Here is an 18,199-nt window from a genome sequence, read left to right as displayed (position 1 = left end):
CCGCAAATCATAAGAGCAGGTCTGCATTTCTCAAGTTTGCTGTATACTGGAAGAGAAATCAGCTGGAGTTTTGGTCTCCATAACAAGAGTTTTGTGTTTTCTTGATGTCTTTAGCTTCTTGAGGAGACTGAGGCATCTGTTCTCATTCTTATGTTTGTTATGAACCTCTTATTTTTCAACAACTTGAAGGAAAAGGTTAAAGTAGCCGTCTTCTCTTTTGCCTTCTGGTTGCAGAGCAACACAAATGGTTTGTGCTATGTTGTTGGTGTGGAAGGTTGTATATAATAGTTGTTGGAAAAATTTCTTTGCTAATAATAGCTGTGGAGCCTTGGCTGAGGTTGTTCAAATACTAAATGAGTTCTGTCTGGTAGTCAGTCTTAGGAAGGATACAGTAATTTATTGTGTACTGTGTATGTGCTTATATCTCAAATAATGTATTGCATTGAGTGCTCAAATTGCCTTTCAAGCAGTGACATCTTAGGGTTTAATTGACTTTGCTTTTTTTTTTTCCCTACCTCAGTAACTTTGCCTAAATGGACTTATTGTAAGTTCACATTTTTGTTTCCTTTGCTGTTTTACTGTAAGTCTGATTTGCTTTTAAGTTAATTCTATAGAAGATGAAAAATACCAGATGAAGATGAAATGTGTTTTTACACTTGAATAAGTCAAATACGTTTAATCGTAAAGAAAAAGTTATTCTCTAAATTATAAATTTCATTTAAATTTGTGCAAACGAACAGCCTATTTATCTTCAGAATTGTATAGTCAAGGGGAATTTGCACATTTGTAACATTAGGTTTATGTAAAAAAAAAAAAAGCAGGACTAGAGATTTCATTTTAATTTAGTGGGCTTTTTAGAAAGAATTCAATGCCATTACCTTATGGTATCTCTCTTTCCAAAATAAGTATTTCAAATATTGTTAATATTCATATGCGTTATAGTATTGTTATTTATTTATACACAGAATCATTTTCACTATGCTTTCCTGAAAACTTCATTTACCTCACATATTGTTATTTTAGGAATTCAGAAAACCTGTTGCAATCTTTCTGTATTCAGATAGGAATACGTCCTAGACCATTGCACAGTGTCTACCAACCAAAAGAATAATGTAAAATGGGGACAAGGGGCAGGGAATCGTGGTGCAAGTCAGCTTGTACAGGTTCATTCACAGATATGAAGGGGAGTACAAGAAACTAATTCTAAAATAAAGGTGGATTTCAGGTATCTGTTCATCAGTTGAATATTTGTTCTTGCCTTTGAACTGAAGGTGACCTTGTAGTTTTATGCAATGTATTAATTCAGGTTATTGCATTTAGAATTGCTATAAAAAGCTAAAATGAAAGGGCTCACTTTTTATTTGATTTCTCTAACAGTGGGGATTATTCCTAATGTGATTTAACATAAAGACTATAAAGTGAGGAATGGTCTGTTCTTAGGACATGATGTCTCCATATTCTCTGATCTGTGGAAGCTCCTTTCTTCATACTGTTCTGCAGGGTTTTGAGAAAGATGTAACCTAATTTCTTCCTTTCTTCCACCACTGGACGTGCCTGCAGCTCAGCCGTTCTTGATGCAGCATTGAGGAGAAGTTGGTCATTACTGTGTGGTTACAGTTTAGTTTATTCTGAGCCCAACTGTAATTCTTCCTGTTTATTTCTAGGAATTTAGAACATGATTAATTAAAGCTCTTTTGAGTGATTCGTGAGGTCTTGTCTTTTGGTCATCAGTGGTTGATTTATTAGCACTGCAAGGCTGATGAGCACTGAGAGAGCCCTAAGGTCATTGGAGCTGAAGATGGTTTTAATTCCAAAGGGATTTTTTAAGTGAAGAATAACTGAATTTTTTTTTTATAGACTAGAGCTCTAGAGGATAGGAGGTTATTGGACTATGCATATTTTATTACTTTAGAAAATGCTCAGTAGCAGTTTAAATTGCTGTAGACAAGTAATGGGATTGTATCACCTGATATCTTTCATTTGTAGTCTTTACATGGAGTCTATATAGGCTGCTTTTCTTTTCTGGTCTTCACACATGCATTATGTTCATAAATTGAGTTTTACCATAAGATTTGTGTAAATATACAACTAGTTATCTGAATGACTAGTTGAAATATTAAATATACGTGTCGGGTAAGCTAAGGGTGGGAGGATCAGGTCATTCTGCAGTTGAATGGTAAACAGATAATTTTCCGTTTGCCTACAATTCTAAAATAATCTAAGCTTTCTCATGTTGCTTTAATCAGAGCAGTTATTTGCACATAATTCAGTTTGATTTTTTGCAGAGTTGAGTGTAAGTTTTTGAACTTTTTTTTCTGGATAATTTTTTATTATCGGTACTGACAAATCATAAAAAAAATAAAAAGTTAGTAATAAGCATTCAGTGTCTGCAGAGCTTTTATAGTGGGAAGGGTTGTAATTTCTGTTAAGACCAATGGTCAGCTGACTGTTTACAGTGAATTCAGTTTATGCAGTTGAACTTAGTAAGTGTCAATAGATGAAGTTTGTACAGCCATCTGAAAGATGTTTTTCCTCCTGTACTTCATGTAAAACTACTTTTCCTAGTGGCAATTACTTTGACATTTTGTAACCGTCTTTCTCAGTTAAGCTGTACATCACCCCCCTTCCCCCCAGCCCCAATCAGTTTCTTGCCAAAAGCTGTCTGGTGTTTTCTCATAATTAACCTCTGTGTATGAATGTATAATTCATATTATACAGAGTGAATATGCTGACTGTTTTAGAAAGGGACTAATGAGCTTTTAATTGAAGGAGAAAGCTCAGATTTTACTTTAGACAGGCAGGCTCAGTGTGTGGAACTTTGTACCTAGACAGTATGAGAAAATCCAATGTGATGTTATTTTTCTCATCTATGACTTTGAGAAGAAGTTTCCAGACAAGCAGGCTAAATAGCAGTATGAGAAGTTGGTCCATGAATTGAAACCTCATTTTCAGTGATTAGTTGCTTATTTTTACAATGCTGTATAGCATATGAAACTATGTTCAAAAAGGCATTTAGGATTATCTGCAGTTAGCATACTGCCAAAGAGTTCTGGCAAAAATTTGTTAAACGCTCTGTCTTTTAAATCTGACCTCATATTTCAATAACAGAGTTGTCATTGTGTTGGATGCCGGATTGGACTAAGGGAGGATAAAGACTGATATGTATCCCTCTTCCACATCCTTGCATTGTAGCTAAGATACATTCCTGCTTTACAGGTATAAAACTGAAAAACAAAGATGAAGACACTGAATTTACTTCTTAGATACATGCTAAGCATTAAGGATATAAGCATCTAGAAAGGGCCTTCATCTTTACGTGCTTAGGTATCTAGTGGTCTGGATAATTAACGCACAAGTCAAAACTCCTGGCTGATTTCAAGAGATTGCATCAAGGCCTGAATTAATTTCCACAGTAGGAGGAACTCTGCAACACAAACTGTTGGTCTGCTGTCCAGCTGCTGTCCATGGATGTGTCTGCCTTCTTACTATGACCAAAAAATTGCAACCACAGATTTTCTGTCTGATGTGATTAAGGATCCAGCAGCTGCTACCTCTGTTTTGCATACTATGTAAGATGGGTTCACTCAGAAAGCCGAGCACTGCAGGTGTTTAGGTTTTATGTTTGGATTGAAGTGACTGCTAAATTACTTGTTTAAAAGGGAAATCGAACTATTATATTGAAAAATAGTGAAAATTATGCAAAATACAAAACCAAGAAATTTTAGCTGACAAGTGGAGTCACTAAAAACCGTCTTCCTGGCTATTTTTCAATCAACTGCCTCATCAACTGTTTCTCATTAAAAGCAGAATTTGCATTGTTTCCCTGAAAACAAACAATCAAACAAATCTAACATCTATAGATTTCATATTTCAGTTTCTTAAAAGGATACAATATTGCAGCATTGTTAGATACGTGTGAAATTAAAAGAATTGCACTCTAGGAAAATGATGCAATTTACTTTAGTTGGGTATGTTCTAAGAATGCTGAATGTAATGTACTAATTATCTTGGGGGTGTTTATCTGCAGGAAGTAAAGTCTAAAAGACTAAGTAGATCTTTAAATTCTTTTATTTTATCTTAATTGCATGCTGTTAAAAGTTGCATTTGGTTTACTTTTGTTTTGTAAATGTTTCTTACAGCTGTTTTCTGGGGGGGCAGATCGTGCTTTCCTTTGTTTAAAATGACTGAGATCTGGAACGTTTTTAAGAAAAAGAAAAACCCAAATGTTTTCCTTTTTATTAAAAACGAACCATGAGAAGTAAGGCATTGAATGATTGATGGTGAGAAAACCAGGTGTATTTCTGGCCATGTACTAATGTTTTCCAGTAAAATTAATATTCAGGATTAGATTGATTACAATAAAACTATAAGCAGTGCTTGAAATGAATTGGATACGTTGGTATGTCATAGGCTATTTGTTGAATGACTGCTATCACCTCTAAGAAGCTGTAATTGGTGTGTTGGTGGTGACAAGGAAAGGTAACACATAAATAACACTTCTCAGATGCAACAGTGAAAATGTGCAAAGGAAAACTCCCTGATTCTTTTGGGTGCTGGAGTCTGCAGTATAAGGAATAAATCACATATCGTCTGGAAACATCTCTGTCCACCACTGTTGCAAGAATATATAATATTGCAAATATTATATGTGTTTTGTTTATTTTGGTATGGATATTCCATTGCTCATGTTCTGTTTATGTATACTGCCATTATAAAATATTGTTTGGCAAGATTTCAGATTTTTCTTTATCAGAGTTGCAACAACATTTTTTAGTAGCAATTCTTCAATTACCTCTAATTGAAGACAGACATGTAGTATTGCAATTTTATTCATCTTTTTGCGATCTGGATTCAGGAAAGTGACTTGTTTTGGTTAGATATTTGTGCTGTGCTTGTATGATGTCTCTTTGTGAGAAGAATGCCCTGCCTGAGTATTGTTATTATCGTCAGGACGTGATGTCCTGAAACAGTTAACGGTAAAGATACTTAAAAACTACATATTAACAGATTGAAATGAAGTGCTCAGAGATTATTTATAAAATGTAGAACATCACCCACAATGTGTCTGTCGCAGATGGAAAAGATGAATGTATTGACAAGTGTAGTCCATTGAAGAAGTTTGTAGACCTAAAATCCTACCCGAGATTGCCAGAAATTAAGTTTGTCTCCAGTACTGGATGTGAATTAGCTAAAACAGAAGCAGAAGTCCCATTAGGCAGGCTTTGTTCTTTATTGCCTGCATATCGGAAGAAAGTAACTTTGTTTTCCTGAGAATGGGTCTATGAAATTTGTTCCTGAAGCATCAGCCAGACAGCATGGTGCAGTTTCTAATGTGTATTTGGTAGGGATAAATATGTACCACATGTTCATTTCCTTCCAGAATGAATGTGTGGGAGAAATATGCCATATATGATCAGATTTCAGAAGAGCCAGTGTGTGGTTTGCAGGCTGTTTCCAGACTCTCAAGTGTACAGGTTATTTCATGTCTTGATGATACCGTGTGTGTTTAGACTGACTGTTTTCCTTAAGCCATAAGAAATAGCACAGACTAAAGTCATCTTCGGAGAGGTATCTACACAGCCCAGATTTTCAAAGGAAATGCAATGGCTGTATTAGAGAACAGGTTTTTATTCTTGTAGTAGCTCATAAAAGAGACAAGTACTGGCAGCCAGCTAAACGTTGGAGTATTTCACATGTTCACCTAAGGAAGAACATGCTTGTATTCTCGAATACCAAGTAAAGACAATGATTTTAACTTTGCTCTTGCCATCAGTTGTAGCCACGGATGTGTTGGCCACATCCCACAGATAAATCTTCTCATACTAGTAGAATATGTGATGCCTACATAATCAGCCTCTGTAATGTTTCATGTTTTGCAGGAGAAGTTATTGGTGTAGTAGTCAAGCCAAGACTTAGGCTTCAATATGAACGTGAATCATTGCAGCGTCTTCACACTTGACTGTTCTTCCAGGCACTACAAATGCCATAGTCTTTTAGTAATGAATAGATAGCAAATTAAATTTCGGAAACTGCCACCCTTGTTTCAGCGATGTGCATGTGTGCAAATTGCTCTGTTCAGACAAATGGAGTTGGAAAATGATGATGGAATATGTAGTCGCTTTCTCGTGCTCTAGCTTTATATATAATTTTATAAGAGGATATAACTAGTCAACATACACAGCAGTTTTAATAGTACATTTGTGTTAACATTACAGATAAGGTAGTGGCTGAGAGCAATAAGTGAAAAAAATAATTAAATGTAGTAAACGGCATTTTTTCCATAATGGTTTTTATTTTGGAGCTATAGAATACAAATGATATAGAATTTAATTGCTAAAGCTGGTTAAGTGTAAAGTTAATTTTAATATGGCTTAAGTGAAACAGTAACTTTAACATAGTTGAGAAACACTTTAAAGAAACCACTGGTTGCTTAAATTATGTTTTAAAGTTTATAATCACATTTTATGAACGTTCTTTGATACTATACTTCCTTAAATTGAAACTCTGATACTAAGGGAAGATATTTATTTTACTGATGCTGCATTATAGAATTTAAATGGATAATTGCAATTGTTAAATACTCTGTGTGTGTGTGTGTGTTTAAAAATGTACAAATGTCTCTTTTAAACATAGTACAAGAAATACAGAGAGAAAAACATTGTAAGTAATAAGTGTTTTGTCCCATCTACCTTTTGACAGGAGAATTAGATGACAGAGAACAGGCAAAGCTGGAAGTTAAAGTATGGGATCCAGATAGCCCCCTTACTGACCGTCAGATTGACCAGTTTTTAGTTGTAGCACGGTAAGATTAAAATCCTCTAATAAAAAAAATTTCATTTCCTACTGACTATTTATCCCCCTATATCATGTTACTCAACGTTTTTGCCATTTTGTGAGCCCTTGTCTTTCCCACAGTTAGCTAAAAGAAAATCAGACCATAACATTCTGCATATTTATTGAAGCTACCAATACAGAAGAGAGGAAAAGAGAGTGAGTTTTGGAATAATGCTACACTCCCTGTATTTCAGGTTGCAGTAGAATTTGATACTTCAAATGTAGACATCAGTCTGTTTTCCCCTCAGAGTAAATAAAGCATCATTTCAGTGCTAATGTTTCAGTCTTGTACTATAGTTCTTTGAATTTCATGGTGTAAAATAAAAGTTAAGAGTAGAAATAAAGAAAATGTTAACAAAGAATGGACGCAGAACTTGCGCAATTTGCATTTAAACTGAATAATGTGCAATGCAGTTATTTTGGGTGAATGTTGAAATAAAAGTTTTGAAATGGTATATTTCATTAGTGAAAAAAATCTGGCCAGCTCAATTTTATAAATTGACATGATAAAGCACATTTATGAAAGGAACATCAAAGCTCTTGGAATTAATAAAAACCTTTAAAAATAATTTCTCAAATTAAAAAAAAAAGACACTTTCTATACTCTGTAGACTTGTCACTGAATAACAACTCTGCACTCATAAGATACAGCATGTTTTGCCTGTCTGGTAATTCATAATTATAAATATAGTACAAAGGTACTGTTCTAATGATGACAGAGAACTTCTAATCACAACTAATGTAGGAATTTTATCCTGAAGCACTTAATCTCCTGTATTCGCTGTAACCTGGTTGCAGAGCTTAGTCTCAAATCTTCTTGGGCAAATAATCCTTTACGTTCTTTCCAGGTTTTGTTGTTTATTCTTTCTCTCTTTTGAATAAAGCATTTCAGGAAGGAAATAGGGTGAAGTTGCTTTATATTTTCTAGCTTATTTATATGGTGAAACGGGTTGCTATCTATTGTTTTACAGTTCAGATGCTGATCCACCTGGGTTTCTTCTTTCTCCTCCGCTTTGTACTGCTGTATCCTTTCTATACAGTGGTAAAAAATGACTGTCCCTGTTGAACTTACAAGCAAGCCGGGGGGTTATAGGTGTGAACATGTGTCTGTTCAGAAGATCACAATGCCTGGTAGATGCTCCATAGAACAGAACCCATAAAACGAAGCAACTTCTATCACTAGCAGTGTAATACCTGGACATGTGTGTGCAGACCGTTATGGGGTGCCCTAAAAATACCATCTGCCTGAAGATTATGTGCATTTTTGGAGAGTTCATTCATTGCCTTTGCATCCCTTCACTCCCCATCTTGCAGCCGCTCTGGGGAGCTGAGGTAGTATACTGTGAAGTGTCCCCAGAGGAGTGTACCAGTAAGCAGTCTGCTGGGAAGTGACAGAAAATAAATGACATTTTTAGAGAAAAACACCCTTCTCTCTACTTATTTAAGTCATCTAGTGCAATGCTGTGCCCTGGCTAAGACTGCATTTGTTTAGAAGTTGATAAATGTCTGTAAATAAAGTTTCTGTTACGTTGGGAATGGGTCTTGGTCATAGCTGACTAGTTGCAGCTATCCGAGATCTTATGGTAGGCAATCACTAACAGCTGTCTGTAATCAGATGTTACTCGAGTCCCACTTTATTGATGTTCTTCCACAAAACTCTTTTTGCCTTTCTATGCTGTTTTTAAACTGACAAACTCTTTCGAATCTCCTCTACACTTGTACTCACAGGCTGTAGGCTCAAATTTCTGTTGTACTAAGTACTTCTGAGACAGATTTTCTCTAATTCCTAGAGATCATGATCGGGGCAGCTATAAATTCAGTATGTTGTGTGCTTGCAGGTAAATACTTGCATTATACTGGACCATTAAAAGCTGTTTGAGTGCCAGCGTAGTTGATGTAAACTGTGCTCACACACTCAGGAGGTGTCTCTCTCTCTGCTGTGGCCTACCTGCAGTTCCCTTGGTGTTGACTGTGCCAGGTTTGCAGTGAGAATGGCATTTCTCTGGTTCCTGGAAGTTTAGTTTCACCACTTCGAAATTCTGGCAATAAGAACTTTTTCCTAAATGCATTCCTGTGTGTGATTTTGATTAAGTGTGTGTATGCTATCTGTATATTAAGTTTCAAAAGCATTTTCACATGACTTTTTTTACATGCTGCATCAAAGGCATCGCCTATTTCTTCTCAGTTTCTTCAGTCTGCTCTGGCTGAAGCAGAAGTTGCTTTTGTCTTTACAGGCTTTAGCTTTTTCAGTCACACAGGCATGCTTTGTTGGTTCTTTAGAATGTGTTCAAATGCTCTCATTTTCTATTTGTGTTGCCCATTTTCAATAATATTTATATTTGGCCTCAGGCATGTAGCTTTCCCTGTCTTAGCAGGTTTGTTTACTGTTTCAGGAATGAGATGCCTTTTTTCTAGGTTTATATGCTGGGTCAGTTTGGGCCTGTCACTAAGCCCTAGTGGGCAATAATTTGCTGGGTGTGATGGTGGGAGGATGTGCCTGTCCTGTCCAGAAACTGGAGGTAGCAGTGCCAGAAAAATCCATGGAGATCTTGAAAACAGTATAAGAGTACTTGAGTGGAAAGATCCTTAACCATGAGCTCCCTGAGTAGTCTTGTTTGACTCTGTGGATTTATGAATCTTGAAAGTACTTTTTTGCTACTATAGAAGCATAATTTGGGTAAGGGTTCTTGCTTAACATAGCAAAAGCATCTGTTAGGAGAGGCTTGAGGCATCAGACTAATGTATTCTGGTTTTGAGTTGTTTTTTGGGTAACATGCCATCATTTATACTATGGCAATGAGAATTCCAACACCATTTTCTACTCCGTTCAAAGAAGATATGGCATCATCAACTGATTTTTGTTCTGTCATATATATTGGCAACAGTTGTTCTGTCTTCTGTCTTCCAAGAACAGGGCTCTGAGAAGCCGCACCAGCAGTTTAGATCTGTCCACATTGGCAAATAGTACAGTACAGTAGAAGTAGATTTGTAGAGTTGAAATGTTTGGTGCTGAAGACCTACCATCCACACTATGCACATTTTGAGCAGTTTTATTTTTAGGCTAGCTCTAATCTGATCCTGTGGACTAAATAACTGTGAGTATGTAGAACATAACAGAAATCCAGTTTATATTCTACACGGTACCTTCTGATGTTGGTTAAAGTGCAGTAGACAAAGTTGCTCTGCAACTTCATTGCTAATATGAACTAAAAGACTGGTATAGGTGCACTGTGTTTTCTTCAGTCATCAGTGTTTGTCAGTCCTAATACTTCATTCTCTTGTGAGATCTCATGTTTTTGTTCTAACTCTGGTCCGAGTTGCATAGTATTAAGAAATAGAAACTTTCCTATTGTGTCTATAACGTAATAGTCCTGCCTATTTTTTTGTTCTTAAATGTGTCAAGGAGCCAAAAATGATCCCGACCAGACTCAATGTGGTAGGAGTTGTGCACTCCAGTCTGGACAGATGCTAAGAACCGTAGATGTGACCCTTTTTTTTTTTTTTTAAATTCATTTTCTTTCTACTAATTTGGACTATAATTCATTACATGCTAAGTTTTTGGTACATTCTAGTTCTGGTTATGTACTTTATGATGCAGTGAAATAGTTAAGAACTTAGTTAATTTATTCAGCTTCATCTAACTAGATTATCAACGTAGTCTTCTGGAAGGATTATATCTCTAAATGAAGGTACTTTCCAGACGTTGTAGTCCCAGCTTAATTCCAACTAAAACACAGTTTTGAAGACTAATTAAAATAGCCTTTAAGAATTGCATCTCTACTTTAAAATTTTGTTCCTTGATTTCTTTGAAATTAAAGTGGCATTGCAATACCTCTGGCTAACATAGTGTAGTCTCTTCATTTGAATGCCTGCTAAGAGAAGAATGGAAAGTTATGTGTTAGTCATTTTGAATTAGAGCTTGATCCTTGCTGTGTTATTTCCACTTTTTCATTTTCTCCAGGATGGTGATTATATTAATTTTCTGGTTTTTACTATTGATTTGGTTAGAAGTGCTCATGGTATATGGAGGTGTATTTGTTACATGAATTTACCTTACAGTGAGGAAGGGAACACAATGCAGCTCCAACTAGCAGTGTATCTTTCATCATATTGAAGAAGAGAATACAGTTGTCAACTGAGAACAATACGTAAACACATTATAAAATGTGCTCAATACTCTATTCTAGCAAGATAATTCAGTGTAGTCAGTGGCAATAGACAGGATTCTCAAAGCTCATCAATAAAAATAAATACATAAAAGTCACTAGTTTGAAAGCTTTGATGTTAGTGTGCCTCTGCATTCTCTTTAGGTGGTGAGAAGTATGAGGAGTTGGAGTTCATTAAAGAGGTAATGACATTTAATGACAGAATTTCAATGTAAAATTATGCAGTAAAGATGGCGAAAAGTCCTGATGTCAGTGCTACACTAGGAAAGCTAGCTGTTCACTAGCAAGGTGAATTACAGCATCTAGTGGTAAGCAAATTTTTTTGAAATAAAAAGTAAAAATACTTTGAAAATACTTTCACATGAAGTTTACTGGGAGTATGAAAAATGCTACGTTTCTGCATGTCTATCATGCTTCGAAAATACACATTTATTCCTTTGTGCATTTTGTGTTACTGTATTTCTTCTTGACCAAATTAATTTGAAAACAACTAATTCAGAATTGGAGCTGAATTTTTTTTTTTTTTTTTTCCTTGATGAATTCTATTGCATTATATAGAAAAAAGTTCTGCAGTAGCATTTTCATGGACCTACTTTTTAGGGGCTGTAATTCTCCTCTGTAATTGTGAAATTGCAGAATGGGAGTACGGATGATCACTTAAATCATACCATGTGAATTAAACTACTTGTATGTATCAGATTCTATTTTTGTTGTATAATAAAGATTTTATGTATGTTCAGTTTCTGTTAATTTAGTAATGAAATTGAAGGTTACTTGTGGTGCGTACTTGTGATCTCCCCTAACTTGGAGAGTCTTGCAGAGAAAGAATAGTTGCAGGTGACTTTTCATGCTTATCATGTCATCTCCCTTTGCACTCTAAATATCTGAAGTGATGATAATGAAGTATAGCACCATACAGACAGTTGCTTAGAAATGCAAGGAAAATTTGTCTTGTGGAACTCACTTTGCCGTGAATATGCTCTTCATGTCAGACTTTTACATTATCCAGTAGTAAAAATCTCAGGGGGATTTCTCAGCTTTAATTAAAACGCTGGTAACATGTGTCTCTACTGAAGAATTATTTTTCTTTTTTCTTTTTTCCAGGATTTTAAGTGTCACTAGGCTCTCTTCAGGAGCAATCAGATATTAATTGACTGTTTGTAAAATGCAATTATTGATAGCAGTCTAAGAGGTCATCTTTTAGGATAGGTTCCAACTCACAGTGAAGGGGAACATTGGTGTAATAATAAGGAAAACAAAAAGCCTTCCTAATATGTAGGAAACCACCAAAGATCCATTTAGTTGTTTTTCTCACAGATGTTAACTCTGAGGGGAGACGTAGGTCTCATTCGTTTGCAATACGTGGGAAAAATTGTGAGTTTGCAGATTCATATATGCATAGAGGTGCTTCACTTTAAACAGATTTGTTCAGAGTATTACCCACTACTCATCTGGTATCACAGAAACAGAGGAACAAGGTATACAAGTTAATGATTTTTAAAATAAACATCCTTGGGTTAAAAATTATATCTGTCTTAGCTGGATAAAATTTTGAGAATACAAGGTAGAAGAAAACAGAGTTACTAGCCTGAATGCAGAAATTTATGGATGTGATTTGGTGCTGGACCACTGTTGCTACTGAGGAGACGAGTGACTGTTTTCATCCTGATGTATAACTGCAGTGGTTCCAGATTTTCTTTGGTAAATAATGGCCCTTTTCAGAACTAGATACTGATGAGCAATTAAATCTGTAGAAATGTGTTGTGGCAGTCTTTTGTGTTTATTGCTTCATAATTTCATTGACTACCAATACTAATCTTATGCAAAAAAATGAACAATTACTTCCTTTAATGTCTTAGACTTGAGTTATAAGAAATGTGGAACAATGTATTTTCTGTGTTCAGTACCTAATCTGACATTTTGCCTGAATGAAGGGCACACTGGCACAACAAAATGATGATGAGCTACTCCACCCCTACAGAGTTCACTGTCAGGTTTTTTGGGGCACGGATATCGCTGAGTTTTGCTGAATTAGTGGATTTATTCCATCATCTTAGATCCTGGCAGTGGATTATCTTGATTTGTTTTATGTTTGTACGGTTGTCAGCTGCAGTCTTTTAAGTCCTTGAGAGAACGTTCTTGACTCAGGTCTTTGAGATAATTAAAACAAGGAAAACCTAATTAAGGTAATTTGCTTTAGCCCTTAAAGCTCTTATACCCGCTTGCTGATACGGCCTGTGCAGGGTGGTCTCTCTGCTGATATCACCAATGGTTTATCATTCTTGTCCGTCTCTCTGCCACATGTGTAATTCACTGACCGCCTGCCTTTTGGCTGTGATGTATTTGGAGAGGCATGAGGAGTGTTGGTTTCTGTTTGAAATCTCAATACTTTAATTACTCATTGAATAACTAATCAGTGACTAGCTGGCTATGTGAGTTTATTGCTGTTATATAGATTCCATTAAAAATTTACAGATATCCTTTGGATTCTACCAACTTAAGGGAACATTTACATTAAAGAGTCTGCTTAAAAGAAAAAAATTAGTAGTTAGGGTCTGACTGTTCAGCCTGCAGTGGTTTAGTACTGAGTTTCATTTTGGTAGCAGGTGGTTGAAGACAATAGTGTGTCTTCTGGGGAAACGCATTGGTTAGTTATTTGGGTTTTCATTTTAACATTTTAAAAATAATTACTTAGTAGTATTAGAAAAAAAATCATACAAAAAAATGACAAAGGAAATGTTTGACCTTTTAATCAATGTGTTCCTCATACCTGTATTCTAATTGGATAAACACAAAAGTTAAGGTATTTTAAGAGTTTCTAAAGTTAATATTGAATTTGGATTTGGTTTGCATAGCTAGATTATACAGAACCCTACATATCACTGTTAAGTTTTGAGACTAGTTACTATTCAACAGCCACATGCTCTAGCATTCCTACACTTACTTTCATCGTCTGAAAAATTCCCTGTATTTTACAAGTTTCCAGGGAAAGGTAAAATGTAAGTTATGTTGATTTCAAGTTATAACCACTGAACAGACACGCTCCTGTTCCCCCCTCGAAATGATACACTGCCCACATCTTGTGGTGGTTCTTACTTCTTTGGCACTCTCGTACCCCATGCTCCAGCACATTCCTCTCCTACTCAGTGCAGCACTGGAAGCGATGTCAACTAGTGCATCAATTCTTACCTCTTTGCCACTTACTCCAGGTAAATCTAGCTTTATATTGTGTCTTAATTTTGACTTCACATATTGTGAATATAATTCACATATGGTTGGGCTCTGAAGTCAGCCTAGAAAGTTTGAAGGCAGCTTAATGTGTTAGAGTGCTGTAATTTCCATAGCATACTCTGATTTTATTTGAGAAGTATGGCCAAAATAAAATAGTGTTAATTAATGCAAAAGGAAGATAAGAAGCTAGTAGGTAGCAGCAGAAGGGATATGCAGTCACACCACATGCTGCTTTCCTGGTTTGAACAGTAGTGACAGAAGGATTCCAGGAAAGACTGTCTAGCTACAGCCCTTACCAATGCCAACATGTTTAGAGGGCTTGACTGACTATCAGGAAACGTGTTCACAATAGAGCCATATTCTTGGGACTGATTTGTGGACCGGTACTGTTCTATGTACTGCCAAACTTTAAAAAAGAAAATAGAACATGTGTTTCTGTGTTACTCTCACGTTTGTCATCTCTGCAAAGGGGGAGTAAAGGCTGCGGAACAACATTTGAATATAACTTATTTTTTCCGATCTAGAAATTTTAGCAGTTAATATCTGGAGTTGATCTGCTGTTGAGTCTTAACTGTGTCTTACAAGTTTTTGGCAGAGAGTACTGAAACATGCATTCAGTATTAAGTGTTTTGAGAGGCAAGATAAAATTGCAATAACAGATGTTATTACCAGTTTCTCCTTGACCAGTGATGTACCTTAGTGAGTTAAACTCTTGGTGCACGTCACGTTATTGTTGAATATTGAGGTTTAGAGTACACAGTAAGTGGCACCTTCAGTGTGTTGATCTCTGTCAATGGCATTCCTCATTAGTGTAATTCTACACTGAGAACATGTGTGAAATGCTGAATAAGACTCTAGTCCTTTAGTCCAGAGGCTGACACTGTATTAAAAATATTAGATGAGTAATTGGATCTTTGAATTTAGAAGGACTTACATTGTAACTGCAACAAATAGGTTTTTTTCTGATATGATAGTGACATGATGCGCCTCAAGAGTCATTATGCAACTCAGGGTGCAGGAGCAGCTTCTGTCCTAATAATTAATAATCTTTCTCATGTGTCACTGAATCTTTTCTGCCTCTACGATAGGCAGAATCTAGTCAAATTCTCTTATGCATGTTTCCCTTCACCATGTGTGCTATATTTTAGATGTACTTCCAAGAAAAGTTTGCGGTTTAGAACAGTCACTGTCACACTAATTCTTCATCTCTATTTCTTATCTTTTGTTGCTCTGGTGAGTCTAATAAATGCCTTGTACAATACGTCAATAAAAGTGCAAGAAAAAAGTAAAAGTTTGGAGAAGAATATGTCCAGTTCAATGATGCCATATTTTTCATTATTACATAAAACCTGTGACAAAAATATAGTTCTAGAGGTACCTAATAGTAAACGAATATGCTTTCTTTGCCTTATTAATGGAAGTAGTGGACCTACATTACTGAAGTGACTAAAATGTTATTTATTTCCTCATAGGAACACAGTGAACCCCCTTTCTAAATTGTAATTTGCTAAACCGTATTTTAGCTTTTTAACTTTACAAATAATAGTCACTGTTGCAAAGCGTAAACTGAGTAAGGTCTTTGGCTTCAGAATTAATATAAAGTTGACACATCGGAATTCTCTTGAATATCTTTTGTTTCCATGCTGTTTTTCTTATAGGTAGGTGGTTACTTTTGGGGGAGCAGGTCAGAATTTTTACTGCAGTGCTTGGTGATTTGTCCTTATCAAATTGTCCTTTATTAGCAAAGATCTGAAATCTTAAGAGTAACAGTATGCAATTTTTATTTTTAAAATAATGCTTTTATAGATATGACATAGAGTATGGTACGAGGAATTAGGTTTAATATTTCTATGCATTTACTGTCTGCTGTTTCTCTTTTATAGTGCGGTTGGCACGTTTGCTCGAGCACTGGACTGCAGTAGTTCTGTCAGGCAACCGAGCTTACACATGAGTGCAGCTGCTGCTTCACGAGACATCACACTGGTACGTGGCTTCTTAGAAACCCTACAGCTCTTTTTACATCTGTGAATTCAACAATACCTGTTATTCCAGATTCCCTGTCCTCTGGATATCTGTTTTCCTTTAGATACCTATGTGTTCCTTTAGGTGCCTGTGTGTATTGTAGATAATCCTGTGTGTTTTCTGGGTGTTGGTGTTGCCTTTGTAAAATAGATAAATTTACAAAGACATTAGCAGTAGTTGCTTATTATTTTAAGTATTTGTATACAGAATCATGAAGATGATAATTAATGCTAAAGTAGATCTGCTACTCATCAGATACTTGAGTATTTGAACTAGAGGACACTCAATGAAGCTAACAGATCAGTTTAAAATAGTTAGGGTACTGCCTTATATCTGTAGAGCTCCTGCAATTTAGTTACACAGAACTTTGTGAGAATGGACAATATCAGCAAGTTAAATAAGAGGTTAGAAAAGTTATGCATCATGGGTCCATAAGGGGGTACTGAGGAGACGAGGGAGAGGTGTATTGTCCAACATTCCTAATTCCCAAGATTTGTAGATGCTCGTGAATGAAATGCGAATTTACCTCAGACTGTGGTTAGACTTGTGTATTTTCTCTAAGTAACATCCCTGTTTCACACTTCCTGATACGACCTTACCGACACAATTGTGCTCACATTAGATGCTTGGGTTTGGTTTTGTTTTTTTCCAACGAAATGGTTATTTAGTTTAAGATTTTTCATTTTATGTAGATTTCGTTGGATTAAGAATTTTGAATAAATCCCACACATTGTGCATCCTTCTTACTGTGTTCGGTGATTAATAAAATATATTCATCCTTATAGCAGTTTCTTCTTGTTTGAAAGTGTATGTGCAGTGCTCCTAATAAAGGGATACATTTAGTGTTTGAGTTCCATATAAATGTTTCTCCATTGCAAATGATCCATTAAGTTCCATTACGCTTAATGAAAGGCATGTCTTATAATGAGGCACCAGAGGAGCCCCCTGCCATGGTTCAATTATTGTGTCTGTCTGTTCTCATATTCCAATCCCCTCAGCTTTTTCAAACCCTTCTCTCTTGCTCTTTGGGAAAGTACTTCCTTCTAAGTTAAGAAAAGACACATTTGTCATTATAGTAGTTATTCTTTCAGATATTCCCATGTTAATTGGGAACATATTTGGAGCAGCAGTTAAAGTACCAGTTCCACAGCAGAAAGCCTATGATACCAGGTTAGATTCTAAATTTAGCATTAGTTCTGGCTTCTTGCATGGCTTATAGAAAATAAGACATTGAATTTGCATTAACCAAAATGGACTGCTGTCTATTTAAACAAATTTTATTATCTCCTTCTCTTTGCTAGTTTCATGCAATGGATACACTGCATAAACACAACTATGATTTGAGCAGTGCCATCAGTGTTCTAGTGCCACTTGGAGGGCCTGTCTTGTGCAGAGATGAAATGGAAGAGTGGTCAGCATCAGAAGCTAGTTTATTTGAAGAGGCATTGGAAAAGTATGGCAAGGACTTCAATGACATTCGACAAGACTTTGTAAGTATGAAAGTGGTAACATTTTTTTGTTAGTGTTTTTTGCATGGGTGAGCGTAACTGCTTTCTGTAGGCTTGGAAGGTTGGCTAGTGGAGAAATCTTTGTAGCTGATATATGTAATAAACATACCTAGACATTTTATCTGGATGAAAGTCAATATGCTTTCTTGTTCAGTGCCATTCTTTGGAGAGATGTTGACAGAAGATAATTTGTTTAATGGTATAATACCAGGTAAGATGTCTCATGCTGATGTGTTTTGATAAGGATTTTTACAAGGATTTTACAAGCATCTGAAAATGTTTCAGTAGCTTTTCAGAACTTTTCCACAATTTCCAGTGAAATTCATTAGCAGCTACATGGCTGACTCCCATGAGTGTTTTTGAGAAAGCTGGGGTTTCCTTCTATGGTTAGCAGACGGAAATTTATATTCAGATAGCTTTTAAAGTGCACTACAGGGA

The 18,199-nt window shown here is 35.9% G+C and overlaps 1 protein-coding gene across 1 annotated transcript in view; it reads left to right on the top strand.

Moving 5' to 3' along the window:
* MTA3 (metastasis associated 1 family member 3) overlaps positions 1-18,199 on the top strand; it is a gene marked incomplete at both ends in the record, with an annotated part of 128,616 nt that overhangs the window by 46,223 nt on the left and 64,194 nt on the right. The window contains 3 exons of the mRNA XM_080342161.1: positions 6,700-6,802; positions 16,115-16,214; positions 17,555-17,743. Coding sequence (XP_080198287.1) covers positions 6,700-6,802; positions 16,115-16,214; positions 17,555-17,743 — 392 coding nt within the window. The remainder of the gene's footprint in view (positions 1-6,699; positions 6,803-16,114; positions 16,215-17,554; positions 17,744-18,199) is intronic.

Source organism: Nesoenas mayeri (assembly GCF_963082525.1).
Source record: "Nesoenas mayeri genome assembly, chromosome: 3".
Classification (NCBI taxonomy): domain Eukaryota; kingdom Metazoa; phylum Chordata; class Aves; order Columbiformes; family Columbidae; genus Nesoenas; species Nesoenas mayeri.
This window is presented reverse-complemented; position numbering and strand designations above follow the sequence as displayed.